Consider the following 24146-nt stretch of genomic DNA (forward strand, 5'->3'; position numbering starts at 1 on the left):
GGACAGAATGGAGTTGGAAGATCCATCCAGCAGACTCACCCCACAGAAACGGACCTGCAGAAGCAGCTGTTCGCACTGTAAAGTGGGCCTTGCATAATCTGGGAGGAGATGGAGTCTTTACATGGAGTGAGTTCCAAACATTTCTATACATGGTTGCCAACCTCGCTAATGAAAGACCCATAGATGCCAGAACTCTGAGCCCGGAAGACTGCGTGGACTACATCAGTCCGAATTCTCTTCTGCTTGGAAGAACTGGACCTAAAGGAGATCTGGGTAGCTTTGAGTCTGAAAGCTATCCTTATAAAAGTTTGAGAGTCATCCAAACTGAAGTAAACTGGTTCTGGAGAAAGTGGAGTCAATTGGCTGGGCCTAACCTTTTTGTGAGGAATAAGTGGCACACAAAACAGCAAAATGGCGCTATAGGAGACATCGTCTGGATAGCTGACCAGAACGCATTAAGGGGTCATTATAGGCTTGCCAGAGTCGTCAGTGTCAACACTAATAAGAAGGACATTGTAAGAGATGTAAATGTGAGAAGTTACCCCAGTTATCCAGTTTCAACTGTGAAGCCTGTCCAAAGAGATAAAGCAAAGAAACTGTCAACCAAAATTAGTGCTACAGTCCTTCATAAGGACGTCAGACGATTGATTGTTTTACTTCCTGTAGAAGAACAAGAGCAAGAATAAAGGTAAAGTTATAGCAAGATTATTGGTGTGACCTCCTTGGGTTCGTGCACCAGGAGGTCAAGTGGGAGGTGTTACGTCAAGAAATTCCTGCAGAGGGCAGTGTGTGGTTGCTGAGATGGAACCTGTGTTTTCAGGGTCCATCAGAACAATAAAATGGTGCACCTCTAAGAGCACATGGAGGTGAAAAGTTTGGTTGATTGATTGTTTTACTTCCTGTAGAAGAACAAGAGCAAGAATAAAGGTAAAGTTATAGCAAGATTATTGGTGTGACCTCCTTGGGTTCGTGCACCAGGAGGTCAAGTGGGAGGTGTTGCGTCAAGAAATTCCTGCAGAGGGCAGTGTGTGGTTGCTGAGATGGAACCTGTGTTTTCAGGGTCCATCAGAACAATAAAATGGTGCACCTCTAAGAGCACATGGAGGTGAAAAGTTTGGAGAAGGTCTTCATTGACAAACGAAGGACTTTCACCTATTCAGCTCAAATTCAACCCTGAAGACACAACTGGTATGAACATTGTTAACATTTTCATCTGTGCTGATGTCAAGTATCAACTTTGAAGTTGTGAAATGTCAGTATTGTGTTTAAATTATGTGGATTTTGTTTGATGGAATTTGTAACAGTGCTGATTGATGCTAAGTTTGATGTTTGATTTATGTTGAAATTTGAGAACAGTTACATGATTTGAAAGGTTTAAGTTGTCAGCATTATAGTTTATTTATAATGTTATAAATGAAACCCATTTATTTGATCTCCTTTAATTGACTATAGTTAATATGTTGATGTTGAATTCAATGGAATGTGAAATATTAGTTTAAATATCTTTATTTATGTTAATGCATATTTTGTGATTGTGTCTATTTTACAGCTACTGTGCTGCTTCTACTATTGCTTTGCTAAGCCTTTGCAAGCAGAAGAAAAATAAAAAAACAGTAAAGATGAGTTATCCTCTTGTGTCCTTCAAAACTTAAAGGCCATTTATCAAGTTTGGGCAGAGCTGAATGGGAAAACCTAAAAAACTTGACAAGCCCATAGCAGGTTTCATCATTATTTTGGCTCAGTTTGGTTGCCAAACTGAAGGGTGTGTCTCATACAACAAAAATAACTACAAATATGACTGTTTTAATACTTTGACTTTTTATTTCCCAGCACAAACTAATGCATGTTTATGACCTGCTGTAAAAACAACACCGTGTATTAGCATCCTGCCAACCCACAACTTGGTGAGTCAAACTGAACAAAATATTCCTTGAGACGACTTCCTCCCCAACCAGAATCATTGTCTATTCAAATCACAGAAGACCCTAAATAGAAATACAGGTGTGAAATGCAAATACCACTGCCTCACCCTTTCTGTGAGCTCCAGCATTTTTCTCCGCAGTTCTCACCACATAATGTTCTGTTCCACTGAACATGAATAAAATAGAATTGGTTTATTTAAAAAAAGTGTTTGAAATGTGATAAATAAAACTTGTCACTCCAAATCCATTTGAATCACTTTCTTGAGTAGAACACAAAGAAGATATTTAGTTAAATATTCAAGTTGTTTTTTCCCTATACAGATGACACAAAACCTCAAAACTCCTTTTGTGTTCCACTCCGGTCTTATGGGTTTGGAATGACATTGGCATTGTTACCAATAGTACTAAAAGACACAGATAAGATATGAAGCCCAAAACAGCGTGTGAGGCGAGTATTGCTTCCATGGCCCTTGAGTTTGCTGAAGTGGTTTTGCTTCTGTTGTGATGTGAGAGCAGAAGGAGACAGGAAGGCACTTGGCGTACTCCACCAGCTCGTAAGACTCACGGATGTCCGAAAGGCCGAGCCAGAATACAATCCAGCGACCATTTATGAAACTGCCATCACAGTGCTTGAAGTACCTGAGGATTTTAAAGCACATAAGACATGAATGACGGACAAAGACTGAGACTGAGAATCACAACAGGGCAATGTGGAAGACAAGATACACCAGGGATTGATGCAGTTCGTAGCGTGGGATCTCCAGAAGAGCTTGCCCAAGTCCTGACGAATACACTCCCACAAGATCTGACCAGTTCCTTGGCCTTGCTTACTGCCGCTGACCACAAATTTGTCCAGGTACAGAGTGCTGCTGTTCACAGGCTCTGTGGTGATTATAGCAGCCGCACTGTACCTGCAACAAAACGCAAGTGCAGATTCAAAAAGCTCGTATTCCAGGAGCAGAATACTTTAAAATTATGTCTGTGGTTCACCACAAGGGCCAAATGCCATTCACAAACAGCATAACTGTGGCATGTAATAGAATGTGTTTAGTATGCTCTGTCAATGGTTGTGTTTATTCATTAATCTCGTTTGTCACACGAAATAGCTGCATGTGATTGTACATGAGAAAATTATTAAATACAAATTTATAATAACTTTTTTTTTTTGCATGTCAAAGTAATTTTTAAATGCCTGGTAAAATTTATTTTGTCTAAGCAAATTCATCCAGGTCTAAAAATATTAGTAATTTATTATTTAAAATGATTCATTTCATAAGTCGTAGCTGATCTTCAGCAAATAAGATTGAAAGCTTTGCTTTCGAAAGCAGGAAATACAATTACCAATAATATAACTATTTATGTTTAAAAATATTCAAATATTAAATTCCTATTTATTTATTTATTTTTCTCATTTCTAATGATGTAACCAGAAAGTTGAGTCATTAGAAATGAGAAAAATAAATAAATAAATAGGAATTTAATTTTTGAATATTTTTAAACATAAATAGTTATATTATTGGTAATTGTATTTCCTGCTTTCGAAAGCAAAGCTTTCAATCTTATTTGCTATACAGGATAATTGAGGCTTGACATACAGAAACAATGCCTTTACCCCTGAGACAGGTAAATGGAATGCAGTCTACCCTTGAGAGAAGCTATATAATCCTCTCTCAGGTTCTTCTCAAAAGACTTGTTAATCAGTGCCAAGAGATGGTCAGTATCAGTGTCACCTAGGCTACTGTATCTGTGAAGAAAGAAGATCCTCACATGAGAGATTAAGCAAATCCAAATTTACTCGTCCACATGTCAGTCCAGTCCCATATGCTGATATTTTTTACCACTGAATAGGAGACATTTACACCGTTACAGTTTATTTTTACAACTGCTGTCATATTAAGTATCCTGGATTATTACAATAGCTTTGCACGAAGAATAGGGGCCCGTTCTTCGTACGTCGCTAACTCAATTAGCTGGATTTGATTGTTGACGATTTGGCATGATCTTGGATCATTTGGTTCTTCGACACTCATCCTGAAGTTGTTGACATAGCAACGGGTCAGTAAGCTTAAACCTGCTCGAGAGCAGGCTTGTTTCATGTAAACAGGATTAGATCGTGGCTTTATAAGCGGAGGTGATATGGGAAGTCTGTTGCAGCCATGTCTTGCCCGTTTTTATGAGAGCAACCTGTTGCGGAAGGTGCAAGGATAATTCACAGAGCTTTTAGAATTAATTGTGTTTTGTGAGACAGACAGGATCCATTCGCACAGTGTGATAGTGCACTTTTTGAAAGATATTGTTTTTCACATGAGGGTGTCATTTACATAATTAATTTGTTGGAACCTCATATTAAAAGTTCGACTCGTCGGAGTAGGGCTTTAACAACAGCACAAACTGCGTGCATCACTTTGAGATTCTTTGCAAGTGGCACTTTCCTTTACCCTATTGGAGATGCGGAGAACTTGTATGTGTACTGTTGTATACATATACAGTACATGAACAGTATATGAAGTTAATATTACCATTTTGTAGAATATTCTTGTATTTCACCTTTACTTGTTCCCAAGTTCTAGTGGATCCCGTGGTGGCTCTAATATAAAATATTAAAGTAATTATGAAAATTGAAGTATGAAAAAAGACCACAATTGAAGTTGTTATTCACTGCTAATCTTTGCCAGGTTTGACGTGACTGATGTCAGATGACATGGGTGTGAGTAAATAATATTGAGATAATTGATAATGAGATAATTGTATTTATTTTTACACAAAGTGAACACAACATCTTAAAATGTTTGTTTCATAGCCAGAGGTCTAATGATACAGTACTTCTGACTATACAGTCATTCGTGTAGAGGGAGAAGAGCAGTGGAGAGAGAATGCAACCCTAAGGGGCGCCAGTGCTGATCGTGAGAGACCTGGATGTGAGTTTATCCAACCTCACTAGCTGCTGCCTGTCTGTCAGGAAGCTGGTGATCCACTGACAGATTGGGGTAGGCACAGAGAGCTGTGTCAGTTTGTCTGAGAGAAGGTCAGGCATGATGGTATTGAAGTCCACAAAGAAGATCCTTGCGTAATTCCCAGGTTTGTCGAGGTGTTGCCGAATGTAATGCAGTCCCATGTTGACTGCATCATCAACTGACCTGTTTGCTCTGCAGGGGATCCAGTAAGGGTCCAGTGATGTCCTTCAGGTAGGCCAAGACCAGTCTCTCAAATGACTTCATGACTACAGATGTGAGAGCGACAGGTCTGTAGTCATTAAGTCCACTGATTTTGGGTAAGATACAGAGGAGTTTCTTCATCACAACAATTGTGTCATAATGGTTAGAGAGTCAGACTCTTCAGTAACCTGAAGGTCGTGGGTTTGAGTCTTGGATCCAGCAGGGATTGTAGGTGGGGGAAGTGAATGACCACCCTCAAACGAGATGACTTATTATATACATATTATGGATAGAGGACTTGTATTTTAGCTGGAAGCAATGGTTTGAAGTGCCTTCTGGTCAAAATATGAGTCTGTAATCCATAATATCGCTTCCTCCAGTGAAAAAGTCCATCCCCTGTTGTCCTCTCACATCAAAATCCACTGTTTTCATATTTGTTTAAAACCGGTTTGGACTGTTTTCATTTGTGAACGATGCTTGACCTCTACATTTGATCTCGATTTCTTTTGAGGATGCTTGGAATTGCTGATGCTGGGATTGTTGACTGCTGTTATGCCAGTGGAACTAAGGGGCTGTCAGAAATAGTTGATCAACCTAAACCCCACCATCAATCAACAGAGACCATTGTTCTCTTTCTCGTAAAAAGGGGTATGCTTAGGAGAGGTTCTTCATTGGTGAGAGATGGTCACAGTGGTGAAGACATGAATCTGCTAGAATTTATGGTGGCCGGGCTGACCCTCTGGTTCTTCCTACCTGTTCTGAGACACCGTCACATCCTGGTCTGTTTAGACAACAGAGTGTCTATATATAAATCTCCAGGGTGGCACAAAGGCAAAAACGGCTCTCTGCCTGGTGGTTGAAAAACAGAAGCTCCTAACCTCGTTGAGAGCAAGCAGAGCTGTAGAAATTTCGGCCAGACACAGATGGACCTCTCTGCCAAGTCGACTTGGCTCGATTCTTGAACATGGTTGTCCCTAGCAGGGCCAAACAGTTTTTTGACTTTGTGGCCTATTGTATGAATTGTATACTTCCTGGCTGATTCTGCCCATGCTACACAGGATTCATCAATCAAACCACAGAGTTTTACTTGTGGCCCCAGAATGGGACGCCCTGGCAACTCCCTCCCCTGGCAGAATTATTATCTCAGATGTTTGGGCACCTGTGGCACCCCTGGCCAAACTATCTGTGCCTGTCGATTTGGCCACTCCAACCAGTGGGAAACTAAGTGACTGCATTGTACCAGTCCAGGAAACACTAGTTCTGAACACTAGAGCCCCTGAGAGTATACAAGGCACACATACTAGGGGCTCTAGTGTTCAGGACTAGTGTTTCCTGGACTGGTACTGTTCCAAAAATGGTGTGTGCCCTGTCAATAGGACCTGGTACGCTGCCCAACCTCCAAAGTGCCAGCTTTCTTGTAGGGGCTGCTGGACAGTGGCAAGTCCCCATCTGTGCTGACCTCCCAGCATTCTATGAAGGTGAATCTGCAGAACTTTCTCTACTTTGTCCAGTATGCACCATACTGCTGTCCAAAACAACTGCTGACTCAGTAGCAAATCAGTGAGTATGCTCCAGGAAAAGTGACATGGTGAGAAGGTATTTATAGCAAATACTACATCAATGTCAGTGGACTTTGTTGAAGGTCCTGGCATTCATGTGAATATTCTGATGTTAGACAACTCATCCTAAGTTAACAAAACTGCAGCTTGTCATGTTACCAAGAAACAAGAAAGTGAAAATTCCCCCGTCCTGAAGACTCTTTCATTGCAGAAAACCATTACATTAAATGATCATGACACAGTGTTGACAGCCAAGACCCTGCCAATAAATAAGCCTGCTCTTTATTGAAAGCTTAACCATATCAACAATTATTTGTATTTCTTTGTTAAATAACAACACTTCAAAAAGAGGTTATTATTAGAGCATATAGACTGTCCAATATACAAGTCCCTGGGAATGAGTTGCTACTATAGAAAAGTATTGTAAAAAAAAATTGTCCATCGCATGGAGGGAAAACCAACTTCAACCCCAGAGCCAGCTAATTTAGCATCCTTAACCAAGAACCATGTGGTATGGTGAGGGAAATCACTCAACCATGCAAGAGTGTTTCAGTCCTGCGCTTAGTCATAGCATGACCAAATGTCTCAAAGTTCTGATACTGTTCTCTACTGAGGATGTGTCATGTCAGTGCCAGAATCAGCAAGAAACTCCACTTCCCAGAGCACACTGCACGCTACAAACATGGCCACCACAGACTACAAAATCCCAGCACAGCACTCCACAGTCACATTCACAGTCACCCAAGTTCTAATCATGCACACCTGATCCCAATCACATACACCCTTTATACTGTGCTTTGATATTCTGGGTTTTGATCTTGCCTTGTTGTCTGGTTTTTGGATTTAATGGAATTGCCCTTGTAGAATTGTTTGCTGATCACCCTACGTTCTGTCTGTTCTTGTTTGTTTTTTTTTCTTCATGCTTTAGATTAGATTACTTCGCCAACCTCATGGATGCAGCAGGAGAACAGGACTGACAAAACGCCATGGCAGCCCAAGGTCGGCTGGGAGATCACCAACAGCACCTGGTCGAGCTGGATGCCAAGTTGACCATGCTCACCAAGAAAATTGGGGAACAACTCCTCACTGTGACCCAGTGACAAAGACATGCCGCTCACTCCCTCTAGGGAGTTTTTCTCTCGCCAGTCTTTTGCAGATAAAACACTCAGACTGTGTCTCTGTTCTCTCAGTGCTGATTGACTGCCAGAAATTTCATGGACCAATCCACCGTAGAGAAACTCAACATCATCTGAAAATTCATGCTATCGATGCAGGACCGTCACTCTGTGCACCAAGCCCGCACAGTACAAAGTACTGCTATCCTCTCCCACTCATTCCATCAGCTCTGGAATGACTTTGTTCAGCCAAAATTTTCACTAAACTTGATCTACACAGTGCTTATAACATTGTTCACATCAAAGAGTGGAAGACAGCCTTTATTTGTCACATATACTTTACAGCACAGTGAAATTCTTTTCTTTGCATATCCTAGCTTGTTAGGAAGTTGGGGTCAGAGTGCTGGGTCAGCCATGATACTGCACCCCTGGAGCAGGGAAGGTTAAGGGCCTTGATCAAGAGCCCAACACACACACACCTATCATGAAGACTCATCATGAAGTAAAGCTCAATGTACCTTTACCTGTTTTAACAAACATAACCAGAACCATACATGCATTAGTGCAAGACACCAGTAATAGTATTGTATTACTGGTGTCTTGCACTAATGCATGCATGGTTCTGGTTCTGTTATTGTTAATAACAACACTATTAATGTTTTGCTTTATTGCAATGCAACATACAAAATATGGGCTTAGCAATTATTACTTTAATATTTTCTCTTTTTCCTTGCCTTAGAATAAAATGAAAAGGATTTTCTAATCAACAATACACAAAGACATCTATTTTGGTACAGAATCACATACACTCACTGAACACTTTATTAGGCACACCTGTACACCTAGTCATTCATGCAATTAACTAATCAGCTAATTGTGTGGCAGAAGTGCAATGCATACATTCATGCAGATACGGGCCATCTTCACATCATCCATCAGAATGGGGAAAAATGTGATCTCAGTGACTGTTTACATGCACATCAATATTCTGATATTAATCAGAATTTGGCAATATTCTAATTAGTATTGAATCATGTAAACGCCGCAATCTGATTGCCCAATTCAGATTAAGACAGTATTCTGATTCCTCAAATTCTGATTCCCGCCTCTGGAATATGCGTATTTTAATTGGAAATTTGTTGCATGTAAAGATCTTATTCAGAAAATCCACTGAAATGAGATATATGCGCATGCTCAGTCCGCAAGGAATTGTGGGTGCTAACAGATGCTTAGCTTAACAGATGCTTACTTGACCCTTTCATTTCGAGGTGGTGTTGTCTGGCATTTTTGATGGAGAGAAGTGTTTGAGTCCTAATTAAATTAGTGTGAAAAAGTAGTAATAAAACTAATAACTGAGCATACTCTATAATCAACGGCAGCATGGAAAAGAGCATGTGTAGATAGGCATACTTACAACCATGTATACAAGAATATGCCAATACCTCTACGCGTATAAACATTGCATTCAGAATATGTCTGCAACCCGAATATATACCTTAAATGGAATTTGATGTGCATGTAAACATAGCCAGTGATTTTGACCATAGCATGATTGCTGGTGTCAGATGGGCTGGTTTAAGTATTTCTGTAACTCCTGATCTTCTGGGATTTTCACACAGTCTCTAGAGTTTACTCAGAATGGTGCAATAAAGAAAAAACATCCAGTGAACAGCAGTTGTGCGGACGGAAACGCCTTGTTGATGAGAGAGGTCAACAGAGAATGGCCAGACTGGTTCGAGCTGACAGGAAGGCTACAGTAACTCAGATAACCACTCTGTACAATTGTGGTGAGCAGAAAAGCATCTCAGTATGCACAACACATCAAACCTTGAGGCGGATGGGCTACAACAGCAGAAGACCACGTTGGGTTCCAATTCTGTCAGCTGAGAACCGAAAGCTGAGGCTGCAGTGAGCACAGGCTCACTAAAACTGGACAATTGAAGACTGGAAAAACATAGCCTATTTGAGTATTGTTGTGGACCATGTGCATCCACATGCAACATTGGTATCAAAGGGCTTTTCATGCCAAATTTGCTTCTATCTGAAATCTAACTCAGTTGTCTGTTCCCTAAATGGTTAGGCTGATCAAAAAACTCTCACAACAGACAAACAAAATACAGATTATTTTTATTTATGTACCACATTTTATACATAAATATAGATCTGCTTAAAAATAATCAAGAGCTATTTAAATAGTATCTTCAGCAACATTTAAATTTTTAAAGGCTGATTAAGAAAAACAAAACAAAAAGCTAATGGCAGCTGATGGCAGATTTATAAATGAAGATCAGCATATTTATTTTAGTAAAAATTATAGCTGCAGCATTCTGAATGAGTTCATTCTCCTCCTCACAGTTTTGGCTACTCTGAATTTAATTTAGGTAAGAATCCTGGGCCTTTCCTCTTTAAATTAAATTAAAAGACCAATTAAATTTCTTTAGTATTAGTAGTGCATCCAGTTGAGAATTTCTTTGGACACACAGTCTATAGGGCTCACATGGTGACACAGATAAGTTCATCTGGGTGTTGTCTGGAACAACTGTGATAAGCGATTGTGATGAACACAAGAGTGGAGCTAAGTTTCTGCTTGGCAGTCTTTGGTATCCATAAAAACTTTAAATTAAAAATTGTGTTCCTTGTCTCTAACCAGATGGATAGTTTTTAATTCTTCCTGGCTTGTGACTAATGTGTTTTCACGTAGGGAATACAAGGAATGTACAGTACTGTGCCAAGGTCAGAGACCAAATGGTTATTCAGTATTTATTTATGCAGGTCAGTATTAAAGTTCAGTATTACAAATAAAATATTTACAGATTTCATACTGTTTTTATTGCTTGTGGATAATTATGAGTATCAGTTGCTTGAATGTTGGTTACAAAAAAGTTATGGGGTAGATGCAGACTTTTGATCCATCCAAGTTGCACTTCAGTTAGTCCAATTCAGTCAGTGTAATAAATTTTCTAACTTAGAATCCAAGTGTGGCAAAATCCTGCATGTACCATCACCAGCGTTACAGTGCAACATCATTATGTCATGCTTAGAGCATGTACATGTCTTTGGAAGGAGTGCATGGGGCTGAAGGGAGGGTGGGATCTTTTTCACCGGCTAAGTCTAGAGGAAGTTAGCAAGTTGCCAATATCACTTACAGTAGCTTTCACTGTCATCTGTGGTTAATGGAGCTTTTTCTGAGCTGCTTATCAATATCTACAGAGCTGCTTGAGTTTAATCATGTCCTGCCAGACTGCCTGTTTGGAAGACTAGGGTTGCCTTTCGGACTTTCATGGGGTATTAGCAGGTTTAGTATTTTAAGATATTTGGTCTATTCAAAATGGAAAATATGTATACTGATTTAACAAAAGATGAAAAGGTAGGTATTAATCCACTGAAAAAAGGAAGAAAAAAAGTCGCTTAACACTTTTAGATATTTCAAAGTATCTCTGCACCATTGTAAAAATAATTATTGTGCTAAACATCTTACTTTCACAATCTCATGCATGCATTGATGGAACATTTCTGTTAAATGAACAATATATGTAACATTTATTGTCTTTATATGCTATATCTACTCAATTTTGGAACATTATTTCAAAACAGTTTTGAATGGTGCATGTTGGTTGTACATGTTTTGAAACATACTGTATTACACACTGCAAACGTGACTCAAAATATGCTAAACTCAAACTTTACAAAGAATCATGTTATTATTAAGTAGAAATTAATATTTTTAATGAAAACAAGAACATGAATAATGTCACACCATTGTTTTTATATCAATAAATTGTAGTAATAGTATCAATATTAAATAGTATTCAAGATATAGCACATTTGGTAACACAACCCTCTTCACTAGAATTGTTCACTAGACTAAGCATCACTCATGGTTTCAGTTTTTATGTCGACGCTGGTGTTTATTACTGTTGCCGGATTTTCCTCTACCTCTGTAATTTCTTCCTCTGGCTCCCACTCCAACTCAGCTGTGGCATCCTGATATTGCTGGTACTCAGATACTAGATCATTCAGGTTGCTCTCAGCCTCTGTGAACTCCATCTCATCCATGCCCTCTCCTGTGTACCAGTGCAGAAAAGCCTTGCGACGGAACATCATGGCAAACTGCTCCCCAACTCGCCGGAAAATCTCTTGGATGGCTGTGTTGTTTCCAATGAAGGTAGATGCCATTTTAAGGCCGCGTGGTGGGATGTCACAAACAGCCACTTTAACGTTGTGGGGGATCCATTCCACAAAGTAGTTGCTGTTCTTCTGCTGAACCGCAAGCATTTGTTCATCCACCTCTTTAGTGGACATACGACCACGAAAAACTCCTGCAACAGTAAGGTAGCGGCCATGCCGGGGGTCACATGCTGTCATCATGTTCCGGGCATCAAACATTTGCTGGGTGAGTTCAGGAACAGAGAGGGCCTGGTATTGATGACTTCCTCGTGGTATGAGCGGAGCAAAGCCAGGCATAAAGAAGTGAAGGCGGGGAAAGGGCACCATATTGACAGCCAGCTTGCGAAGGTCAGCATTCAGCTGACCAGGGAAGCGCAGAGAGGTTGTGACCCCACTCATAGTCATAGACACAAGATGATTGAGATCTCCATATGTTGGCGTGGTGAGCTTGAGTGTACGGAAACAGATATCATAAAGAGCTTCGTTGTCAATGCAGAATGTCTCATCTGTATTCTCAATCAGTTGGTGAACGGACAGTGTGGCATTATATGGCTCCACTACCGTGTCAGAGACTTTAGGAGAGGGCATGACACTAAAGCTATTCATGATTCGGTCTGGGAACTCTTCACGAATTTTGTTGATGAGGAGGGTGCCCATGCCTGAGCCGGTACCACCACCCAAAGAGTGAACAAACTGGAAGCCCTGCAGGCAGTCGCAACTTTCAGCTTCGTTACGGACACGGTCTACTACTTGCTCGACCAACTCTGCCCCCTCTGTGTAGTGACCTTTTGCCCAGTTATTTCCAGCTCCAGAATTTCCTGTCAATTAATGAGGAAATCAGTTACATCGACAGAAACAAAAACCAAGGCCTCTACTTTGTAATACATAATTGTATGTTAACCTTTAGATATTATGTATCTAAATATGCATAATAAAGTTGTTGTTCCTCTTTTCGACTGTTGCACGTGACCCCAGTGCCTGGGGCTGGTTTCTTGGCCGGGATTCAAACCCAGGCCAAAGCGGTGAGAGCACTGTGGCCTAACCACTAGTCCTCCAGGGACCAATAAACATACATAATAAGGTAAAAAAAAACAAAAACAGAGCTTTATAGCATATTCAGTTTTGTATATGTTATTTTTTGCATTATGGCTCAGTCTTAAATCCTGAGCTACTTGTCATACTGGCTGCTGAGGTAAAACAATGTATCATACTAGATTTTACTGCCATTGAGAAATCTCTTTGTAAATAAAGGGCTTTTACACTTGGTCTCACCATGTATGAAGTTGTCAGGTCTGAAGAGTCCTCCAATGTGACTTCCCCTCACACTGTCTATTGTTCCTGGTTCCAAATCCACCAGCACTGCCCGGGGGACATACTTCCCACCTAAGAACACACAGCAAGAAATATTCATGAGAACAATCTTAATTAGAGTAATTGCTATGTAGTTTTAATGTTGAAGTACTAATTTCTTGCAAAAGCATTTGATTCTTAAGAAAATGGTACAGGCTTTAACAAGCTGTTATGGAGCAGGAAAAATTACTGCCAAAATTTGTAACTATATACAGTCCTCTGTATGTATAAAGTATTGGAATGGCAAGGACAATTATTTGCTATACATGGAAGACATTTAGGTTTGAGATCAAAAGATGAATATGAGACCATAGACCAGAATTTCAGATTTCATTTCCTGATATTTATATATAGATGTGTTAAACAGCTTAGAACATGGCACCTTTGGTGGCAGACCACCCAATTTTTAGGTGAGCAAAAGTATAGCAACAGTATGCTTGCAATAACTGCATCAAGCCAGCAACCCACTGTCATCACCAAACTGTTGCATTCTTCTTTTGTGATGATTTTCCAGGGTTGTGCTGCAGCTTCTTTCAGTTGTTGGTTGTTTTAGGGTTTTTTCCCTTCAGTCTACTCTTCAGGAGGTGAAATACTTGCTCAATTGGGTTAAAGTCTAGTGATTGACTTGGCCAGTCTAAAACCTTCCACTTTTTTTATATATATATACTAATACTATAGAAAATTTGTTTCTATATACTTCTGAACTCATTCTGCTGCTTCCATCATGAGTTACATCATCAATAAAGATTAGTGATCCCGTTCCAGAAGCAGCCATGCAAGCCCAAGCCATGACACTACCTCCACTGTGCTTGACCGATGAGCTTGTATGTTCTGGATCATGAGCAGATCCTTTCTTTCTCCACACTTTGGCCTTTCCATCAATTTGGTATCTGCAAATACCAATCTTCGTTCCAGAACTTTTGTGGCTTATCTCTGTATTTCTTTATGAATTCCCGTCTGGCCTTCTGATTCTCACTGCTGATGAGTGGTTTGCATCTAGGGGTAATGCCTTTATATTTTGATCTTGAAGGCTTCTTTGAACAGTGGATGGTGATACCTTCACCCCTGCCCTGTGGAGATTGTTGGTGATGTCACTGACTGTTGTTTTTGGGTTTTTCTTCACAGCTTTCACAATGTTTCTGTCATCAATTGCTGTTATTTTCCTTGGTCTACCTGTTCGATGTCTGGTTGTTAGTAAACCAGTGGTTTCTTTCTTTTTCAGGACTTTCCAAATTGTTGTATTGGCTATGTCCACTGCTTGTATAATGGCTCTGATAATGGCTCAGCTTCAGAATGGCTTCTTTTATCCCATAGACAGCTCTCTGGTCTTATTGCTGGTCATTTCTTCAGATACCATTGACATTCAGAGCTATTATTTGTTTAAACAATCAATCTAACTGGGCATACCTGGGCAACAAGAAACACCTGTTCAAACAAAAGATACCATGTTCTAAGTTGTTTAGCACATTTAGATGTAAATATCAGGAAATTAAAGCTGAAATTCTGATCTATCATCTCATATTCATCTTTTGATTGCAAACCAAAACGAGTTCATTGTATAGCAAAAACAAAAGAATTGGCCTTGCTGTTCCAATACCTTCAGAGGGGATTTTATTTATCTGTTTTGTGCTCCAAATATCTGTATTTGGATTTGAAATGGATTTGGAACACTTTATTAAGTGTTTATGAAGTCTATCACTATGCCCCTGTAAACACTGAAAAACACTGAATAAAACAGGGCTGCTGGAAAAAGAAGTATTTTCCATTCACAAAATATAACAACAAATAGCAGTTTACAGAACTTTATTCAACTTCTGAACTTCTACAGTCGAGTCAAGTTCTAATGTGACTTAGTAAGCTAACTATTTTTCAATGTCTTTCCCAAATCAGGGAACTGTTGACAACAACAGCCACCTAAAATATTTTATAAGATTTACTTTAATTTTTAGAATTGTTACATTCCAGAAAAATTTGCTGGGCAGACTACTACAATCTCCTATGAATCTGGGATGCAGTGCTTCTGCTAGTCAAAATGGGGTCCTTTAAATATAGTGACAGCTCTATAAATTAAAGCATATTTTGTTTGTGACTTTCAGGCCAGATTGTATAGAAATATGTTTTATTTTGCAGCTCAGTAAAGCAGTTTGGCTACTGGAGTAAACCACTGATGATAGACAAAAAATGAATAGTGCACTCCTGTCTATATCAGAATCTGTATTATTTCATATAATGCACATCTATTCAGTTATATTGATGTGCAAAATGCTTCTTAATTGAGGTGGTGATTACCCAGGTTATGAAAATGACATTGACAATGAAACTGACATTGGGGGGTATTGCTTTATGAATATTCAAGTCTAGAGGGAGAGGGTGTCCGGAAGACAAGCTGTGAGTTCAAGAAGCAGAAATGACATTTTCAAAATAAAAATCACTCAAGATGTGTTTCATAGACACTCAGGAATAATATAACGTGTCCTCAAATGTCTGCAGTACTACAGCTGGGCACGGATATAGACACTTTACCCAAATATTTAATTACAGAACAACATAAACTCTTCTGAATTTAAATCTCTTACCATTTGCTTCATTAAAGTAGACACTGGCCCTCTCCAGCTGAACGTCCATGTCCCCCTCATAGGTTCCCAATGCACTGATACCATGTTCGTCACTGATAACTTCCCAGAACTTTAAACACAAATAGTGTTTAAATATAAAACTTGAAACAAACACATCAACTTCAGGCACTGAATTTATTCTCACACTAACTAAAATGAATGAAATTGACTAAAAGAAAATGTAAAATTACATGTACAATGAATGCACACTAAATATGCTGGTATTTGCAAACTTGTGTAGCTAATCATTCTTTTGGTAAATTTTGGGTAATCTAAAATACCATTATTTTTTTTGTCCAGAATATAACACTGATGTAATCCATGGCATTACACTAAGGAAAACCATGTTCACTGTTCATTATGAAGCTATTTATTTAATTTCCTGTCAACTATATAAACTACTCTGTACTTCTCTTTGATAAAGGCACCACAGCCTTACTAGCTTCTTCCTCATGTTTATCTTCCAGTAGGCTTGGATGAAGGGAACACCCTGCCACTTTGCAGAGGCATTATACTAACCATATTTTATAATATAAAATAAATATAATGTCACCTATGTCAATAAGTCAGTTTACTGGTATGTTTAACCAGACATACAAAGACAAACTAGTCATACATCAGATACCTACTTCAGCTTTTCATTTTAATCAGCTTTTCATTAATACTGCAAACTATAGATTCAGTTTTAATTAATTGTTCAACATAATAAATGAAAGTTCAAAAATTTGCATGTTTTCAAAAATGGCCAAAAGTTTTTTATCTGTGTTTTGGTAGTGTATTTGAATATGTTAACCTTTTAAAACCTTTTAAACAATTATGTCTTACTCATGGGGGAAAAGGTAGGTGAAATTAAAATTACAAGTTTATCATCACATACCTTTGAACTGATCTGATTACCACACTGTCCGATCTGAAGATGAACAATCTCACGCATGGTGATGAGACTCACACTCCTCAGCAGAAGATAACTGTGAGAGCCCAGTGTGAGTATTATACCAATGATGATGTCATTATCAGGGAGTCTCCCCACACTCCTGTCAATTTATATACAGTAAGGCTATTGTAGTCACTGTTGTTTTTTAAGAGATAATGGCATTTTATTATAGCGGTATATCATGAATGCGTATTTTACCATTTCTAAAATGTTGATACTTGTGAATTGCAGACAATAATATTATTAAACAATGTAACATCTGTACTAATTCAAGTAATCCACATTATTAGAAGTGTGTTGTTAAAGTGCATCACAGCTTATATTGTGAGTCATATTATAATGCTATTGGTCTTTATAAATGAGAGTGAAAAAATTTATGCATTTATGCTTTTTAAGTGAATACAACATGAAGAAAAATGTTGGCAAGTGTACGTGAGGCCTTCCTGCCCATCGTGTCTGTGTATGATAAGACTATCTGGGATGTTCAGACACAAACTGGTGTCACATTCATTCACCACAACACCACCGCTTGTCACCAGAGGTCTCAGTTTCTGGGGTTCTGAGCTTGTTTCTGTAGTAATTGGTTGCTTTCACCACACCTACTTAGTGCTTGTGTCCTTTGGCATGGGCAGTAACTCTGATCTTGCTCAGCTTTACTTTTGCTCAGCTCATGGCCACACATGGTCAGAGAATTTAAATAGGGCATTGGACATAAAATATGCATCAACCTTTTGGCTTGTCCTCAAACTTACAATGTCCTGCTGCACACTCATATAAACCAGGTGTCATTGATCTTATCCACAAAGGGCTGGTGTGACTGAAGTTTCACTTCATTCAAATAGGAGGCACACTTCATAGTTGATTGAAGACCAGGATGAACTGATTAAACAAGTGGAATCAGGTGTGGCTTCTGCTTGGTTGAAACAAAAGCCTGCAGCCACACCAGCCCTTTGTCAATAATATTGAAGATCCCTGCACTAAACCACACCCTCATCTGCTAGAGACCTCCAAGACAAGCAGGAGAGGAAGTCTACCACCACCATCTGCACCCCCTGGCCTGAGGACCATCGTACATTTAAAAGGTTGTGATGCTAGATACCAAGGAGGGATCCTAATGTTACACTTACCTTTACACAGACCTTGGCAGACACCCTTATCCAGAGCGACTTACAGAAGTGCTTTGAAGTCTATGTCAATAAATACATCCTTGTACTGTGTGGTGATGGCAGCGTGGTCGAGCATCAGCTGTGGATGGAGAGGAGGCAGGTCGAACCGGAAGGTAACACGTGATAATTCTTACCTTTGCCCCATCAACGGCAGTCTACTTATTTGTGTCTCTTTGTGCTTTCAGTGTCTCCTGTAACCCATGAGCAAGAAAGCTCATAACACCAGCATAACAGCAGCAGAACCAGGGTAAGAATGCACATAAGCTTTTGTTTATTAGTGCTTGTGTCCCTTGGTCGATGCCACATCAACCGTCACCCTTTTGGTTCATCCCCCAAATCACACCCTCCCACTGCAGAATCTTGCTAAACCATGACCCCCGCTGCTACAAGAAGAAATGTAACCTCCACAGAAATCCATTCTAATCATGTTTTTTTCTATACACTGTGAAATCAGAATATGCACTAGTCTTACGATTTTGTGGTCTGAAACTTAAAAGATAAATGACTGTATGAAATGCATTATAATAACATGGGGAACCAGAATAAAATATTTGTTCACTGTCACACTGTTTAAACCACTACTTTAATGTTTTAAAGTAAGCGAGAGTAGTTGTAATTGCATCACTCACTTTTAGTCAAAAGGTCACTTTTGTATGTGTAGTGGATTGCTGACTTCTAGTGACAGAAACGACATTTTTGTGAAGTAAACATTTATCTAATCTGATAGAATCCAGGAAACACAGATAATGTTTTACAACTGGGGAAAAATAAGTGTACCACATGCTTAATTCCAATAGGTATTAACCACACGACATAGCACGACATAGTTTGCCTAAACCCACTCACTCAATTTTTCCCCATTACTCACTCCACCCACTTCTCTTCGCCAGTGTCCACTACACTTCTTACTTGTAAACATCTCACTCTGATTTTGGTCGCTTTTTTGCGACCAATGCTGGTGCCAATGCAGAGGCCTATTTTACACCAAACATGGCAAATGTGTCACACTGCAGTGGTGCTGCTTCCAGTATGCTCCCATGTTACATTGGATATGTGCATTGGCCTTTTACAGTGGATGTGTGCATTTTTACTTTGAATTCTACTCCTGCCAGTCCCTCTTGCAACATGGGCGTAGTTTGAAACCCTAAAAAAAACTTCTAAAAATTAAAACATGTTGCGGAGCCGTTATCGCACACCTTTCGTTCCTCATAACTTCAGGCTTCTGAAGGGTAGGCAGTAATGGGGTTGTAAATATGACTGTGGTTTTTGGTTTTGAATGTCGCACATTCATGAATGTTGTGCCGGAGCAAAAAAAATAGCAAATGAGCATAAATGGAAAAAATAGACATGTGTGCCAGGGTTATATCATCCTATTAGGCTTATCTCTGCATGAAAATAGAGAGTAATGCCTATTCCATTTTAAGTAATATCCACTGTTATTGTTTTAAAATTATACCTATTACACTAACACAAATTGTTTATGCCTCAAAAGTATTTATTAATTAAGCTATTAATTCCCTCAAACTTTGTTTTTGTGACCAAGACATTGGTATTTTGCTCCTCTGAGTAGGATATGGACTTCAAGAGACATCCTGCAGCCCATTGTGCCATAGTTCTTCACTGCTGGAATCCACTTTAAGGTCAGAAAAAAACAAAATATTTTGAAATTTACTTGCTTTTTTATGACTTTATTTGAACAAAAAGATGCAAATTTCCCAATGAAAATATGTAAATTTCAAAATACCAATGTCACAAAAGCAAAAACTGAGGGGAATAATAGCCATTTTCTATACTTTTGCAGTATAAGCAATTAGGAAAAACACTTACTACCTAAGAACAAAAAAGAAATAAGTAGAACTTTGTTACATAGTGTTATTAATTGTATCGTGCTAATACCATATTTAATCTATTACTCATGCATGTGTTCTTTATTTTCTTATAGAGCTGGTCCTAGAAGCAGATTCTCGGGTAAACTTGGTCTTACTTTAGAACCGATGATACTTCTCTCAAATTATGAGAGTTATTAGAAATTATTATTAATTATTAGAAATTGACACTGACATAAATAAACTTACATACTTACAGTACAGCAAACACTTCATGAATCAGTGGATGATCTTCTAAGACAAATGTTAAAGAAATGCTGCCACCTCCTGGTATCACATTAATCTCTTAATGTAATACGTTGATTTTATTTGCAAAATGCAAATCCACAATACAATATTTTTATTCTGGTTACACACCCTTGGTGTGATCAAAAGATTTTAAAGTAATTTTAACTTCTTTATTACTTTGGTTAAATTTTTCAACAACACTTTTGATACACAGTTGTCTTAACTTTTTGAGAGTATGTGCTTTTCTGTTATGGTTGGAATGGTGTGAAAATTTGCTGTATGATCATTTTTCAACCTAGTAATTACAGTTTTTACATATAAGTTCTGTTTATCTTTAAGAACATAACATTAAATGTCATATAAAACTGTGCCTAAGAAATCATTACACATGGGAAAGTAATAGAATCGAAATAGAAATATATTTTAAGGCAGAGAAAAGGATAACTTTCAACGGTTTATTAATACAATGTTAAATACAGTTAACTCTGAATTTTACCTGCTGTGTTTGTTTGTAACATCATTATCTATACTGGTACATTGTGACATTAATGGTGTAACCAATTTCCATATCCTGGTCTCTCTATTTTGTTGGACTTGTGTTGCAGCTCTAAAGAGTCACTTAGTGCCTTAAGACTATTGCGGTCATTGTTAATTTTTCTGAATATCAGAAAGATATTATACATTTTCAATAGAGTTTGTTCTGTATGTTTATTCCTGTACATTTACCTTTATTTCGCAGATATTACACCAATTCATATTCTCAGAATATACTCCTTAAGAACTTTACGGACTTGTAGTCACTTTAATTTAATATTAAGGAAATGTGCTAATTACAGCATTGAAGACACTTTTTCTTTTCAAGTTTGTCATATTATTACATAGTCTCTTATGTCAAATTACTATATCATACTATATAACCTCAGTGTATTCATCTTACTGATGTTAAAGACCTTAAACAACTTGTGTTAATGACTTTGTTTTGATGTGGCAGCTAATGAAAACAATAAAGACACAGGTAAAATGGATGTAGGGCTGTATTAGGAACAATACACCTCAATCACATAGAGCACTAATGTAGATTTTTTTTTTTTTTTTAAAAATGGTACTAATGTTAAAACATGTTGTAGTGTAGTGTCTGCAGTTTCTGAGGTACAAATGCCATATCTATGCACTTATAAATACACTATATATACATACAATTCTCGACATTTTAGTTTAGTTACCCTGACAAGAGAACGCTTTAAATGATAATTTAAATAATAAGCTATTTATAAAGGGCTTGTTGCATATCATATAGAGAATGCTGTGTAATTTATGTACTATTTGTATATCAGAAAAGATTAAATCACATGATAATTCTTCAGGATATAATACTATGTTGGAATCCAATGTAGGTGTGGAATCCATAGCGCATCTTCATTATAAATTAATGCTAAGTGAATGACAGAAGTTGCTGTTGATTTTTGTGTTAATGTTCTTTATACAAAAGCAAGTTGTCTAACTTGAATTATACTACAGCACGATTGAATTCTCGATTCTGATTGGTTAGAAGGTATGCATTATTTTTGTTTCACTGTTTGTATCACTCCGCTTGTTAGTTTTTGCCACTTAAAATTCCAATTCTAGCAATATTCCCACTGAAACCATTACCACAGTAGAGTTAGCGACATCACCAGTGGACATGGCAAATGATATTTTATTCATAAATATAGCTTCTGACTTAAAATATGAAAGCTTGTCAGATGAAGATGAAAAGGAAGAAGGGAAGCCAATTTCATTGGATGCACCTTTAACGGGAATGTACAAATCATTGTGAGCTAGATAGACATCTAGCTGACTAGTGAGTGTGAGTGTGGCTTCTTCGGGATCTATTTCTGTTCTCGGAGCAAAAGTAAACAAATTATGTTGCCGTATTGTGTCCAAACAGAGGCGTAGCTACAGGGCAGCCAAGGCAGGCAATTGCCTGGGGCCCTGCATTCTGAGAGGGCCCCTGAGGGCAGATCATTTAAATAATCTGAACTTTTCATCTTAAAATAATGTGCAGCAACTTTGCAGTGCGTTAACATGTTTGAAGACTTGTTTATGCCTCTGCGCCATCCCTTCACACTTGAGTCGCTCGAGCTTAAATACCTGAAAATGAAGAGGACATACCTATCTGGCAGCCAGAAGTGCAGGAGAAAACAAGAAGAGGAGGAAAAGAGGAAACAGGACAGTTGTACGTGATGGAGTTAATGACGCATGAATTAAGGATAATCAAAGACAAACAAACCCACATCTTGTTGTCCAATTTCAGTTTTATTTCACCTTATTATTTGCAAGATGAATTATTGGTAATAGTTAACTAGGGTTAGCTTGTTTTGAGTAGTGTTAGCAGTTTTTAATGTGGGCTGTAATGCAATAGGTGGCCCCGGGAAATGATGCGCACAACAGCGGCACCGCTTGGCCAGTATGTGTACTGCGTCTCTTGCTCCCTTGAATCAATGCTTTACGTTAGTTAATATGTTAGTTATTATTAGTTAACATGAACTAACAATGAAAATGCTTTTACAGCATTTGTTAATTTCAACAAATACTAATACATTTTTTAAATTAAAAGTTAACATTAGTTAGTTCATGCATAATGAACTACCTTGAGTTCCTGTCACCACCATCTCAGAAAGAACATTCCCCAGCCCCTCTTTACAGTGAAAATGGCAGGAGAAGGTTTTCAGCTTTAAAGCTGATTAAAACATACTTCTGGTCAGTGATGAACTAAGAGAGGCTCTCAGTACCGGCACTAATTTCTATTGAACACATCATCAGAAAGTCTTTGGACATGGAGGACACAGAGGCGGCATTCACTTTAGCTAAGGCTCATAAGCAGCGAGTGTCACTGAGTAGTTTCCTTACTGAGGTTTGATTTCCTATTTGTAAAACACACCATGAAGCTGTAAAAAAAAAAAACATGTTCTGTTAGATGTATTTTGACTACTGTTAAATGTTGTTGTTCTTCTTTTGGCTGCTCCCATTAGGGGTCGCCATAGCAGATCATTGGTCCACATATTTGAATTGACACAGTCTTTATGCCAAATGCCATTCCTTACGCAACCAATTCTACCAATTTTACCCGGGTTTGGGACCGGCACTGGGAGTGCGCTGTCCCAGTGGCTGGGGGTTGGCTCCCTGGCCAAGAATCGAACCCTGGCTACAGCAGTGAGAGCACCAAGGCCTAACCACTAGTCCTCCATGGACCCCCTGACTACTTTTAAATGGACATTGTACATAATTATATCTCTAGGTAACATAAAGACATAATGACAACAACAACAAAAAACTGTCAGAAGGGCCCCTTGCATTTATTTTGCCTGGGGCCCCACACATAATCTAGGTTCACCTCTGTGTCTGAAATATCAGTTACTCTATATTAATTTCTTATTTATAAAACTGTTGAATAGAAGCAATTTCGCACTAGCAGTCGTGCTGTTATACTGAATATCACCTCCAGCCGAATCACATCTGTGAAAATATTCAGTAGAACCGCACTCCGGCTCGTGCGATGAATCGGAAAGTAGTTCCGGCTGTAATATGAACGATGGGTTTATATTAATGCGCTTGTTCTAGTACGTAATTGTTTCTATAGTAACAGCTCTTTCACAGGCCTTTATATGGCGGGCGCTCCATATAATCTAATCTAAAACTAATAATAAACGGATTTTTTTGTTTAACAAAGTGACGTGGTAACATTTATGGAAGGAGTCCCGGTTGTAAGGGGTTTGTAATAGTCAAATAGTCCAGACTCTCAGTAAAATGATAGGGTTAAAGAGACACAGAGAGAGAGAGAGACAGAGAGACAGACAGACAGAGAGAGAGAGACAGACAGACAGACAGAGAGAGAGAGAGAGAGAGAGAGAGACAGAGAGACAGACAGACAGTCAGAGAGAGACAGAGAGAGAGAGAGACAGACAGACAGACAGAGGGAGGGAGAGAGAGACAGAGAGACAGACAGACAGTCAGAGGGAGACAGAGAGAGAGAGAGACAGACAGACAGTCAGAGAGAGATGGAGACAGAG

General features: G+C 38.7%; 1 protein-coding gene and 2 long non-coding RNA genes across 3 annotated transcripts; 2 read left to right on the forward strand and 1 right to left on the reverse strand.

Moving 5' to 3' along the window:
• The first annotated feature begins 140 nt into the window (after window positions 1-140).
• Window positions 141-9727, forward strand: LOC113545823 (uncharacterized). Its single transcript, XR_004579598.2, has 3 exons — window positions 141-1188; window positions 1550-2778; window positions 7565-9727. It is a non-coding gene; the product is annotated as an uncharacterized LOC113545823 (long non-coding RNA).
• Window positions 9728-9861: 134 nt separating this feature from the next.
• tubb1 (tubulin, beta 1 class VI) lies at window positions 9862-16906 on the reverse strand. The gene is made up of 4 exons (XM_026945622.3): window positions 16761-16906; window positions 15845-15953; window positions 13191-13301; window positions 9862-12736 (listed from the first exon to the last, which is right to left on the reverse strand). The coding sequence occupies exons 1-4, from the start codon at window positions 16815-16817 to the stop codon at window positions 11616-11618; spliced, it is 1398 nt and encodes a 465-aa protein (XP_026801423.1). The 5' UTR covers window positions 16818-16906; the 3' UTR covers window positions 9862-11615.
• Window positions 16907-17641: 735 nt separating this feature from the next.
• LOC113545954 (uncharacterized) lies at window positions 17642-21122 on the forward strand. Its single transcript, XR_004577200.2, has 4 exons — window positions 17642-18096; window positions 18169-18230; window positions 19554-19623; window positions 19926-21122. It is a non-coding gene; the product is annotated as an uncharacterized LOC113545954 (long non-coding RNA).
• The last annotated feature ends 3024 nt before the right edge of the window (window positions 21123-24146 follow it).

The sequence above is a fragment of the Pangasianodon hypophthalmus genome, chromosome 2 (genome assembly GCF_027358585.1).
Source record: "Pangasianodon hypophthalmus isolate fPanHyp1 chromosome 2, fPanHyp1.pri, whole genome shotgun sequence".
Classification (NCBI taxonomy): Eukaryota; Metazoa; Chordata; class Actinopteri; order Siluriformes; family Pangasiidae; genus Pangasianodon; species Pangasianodon hypophthalmus.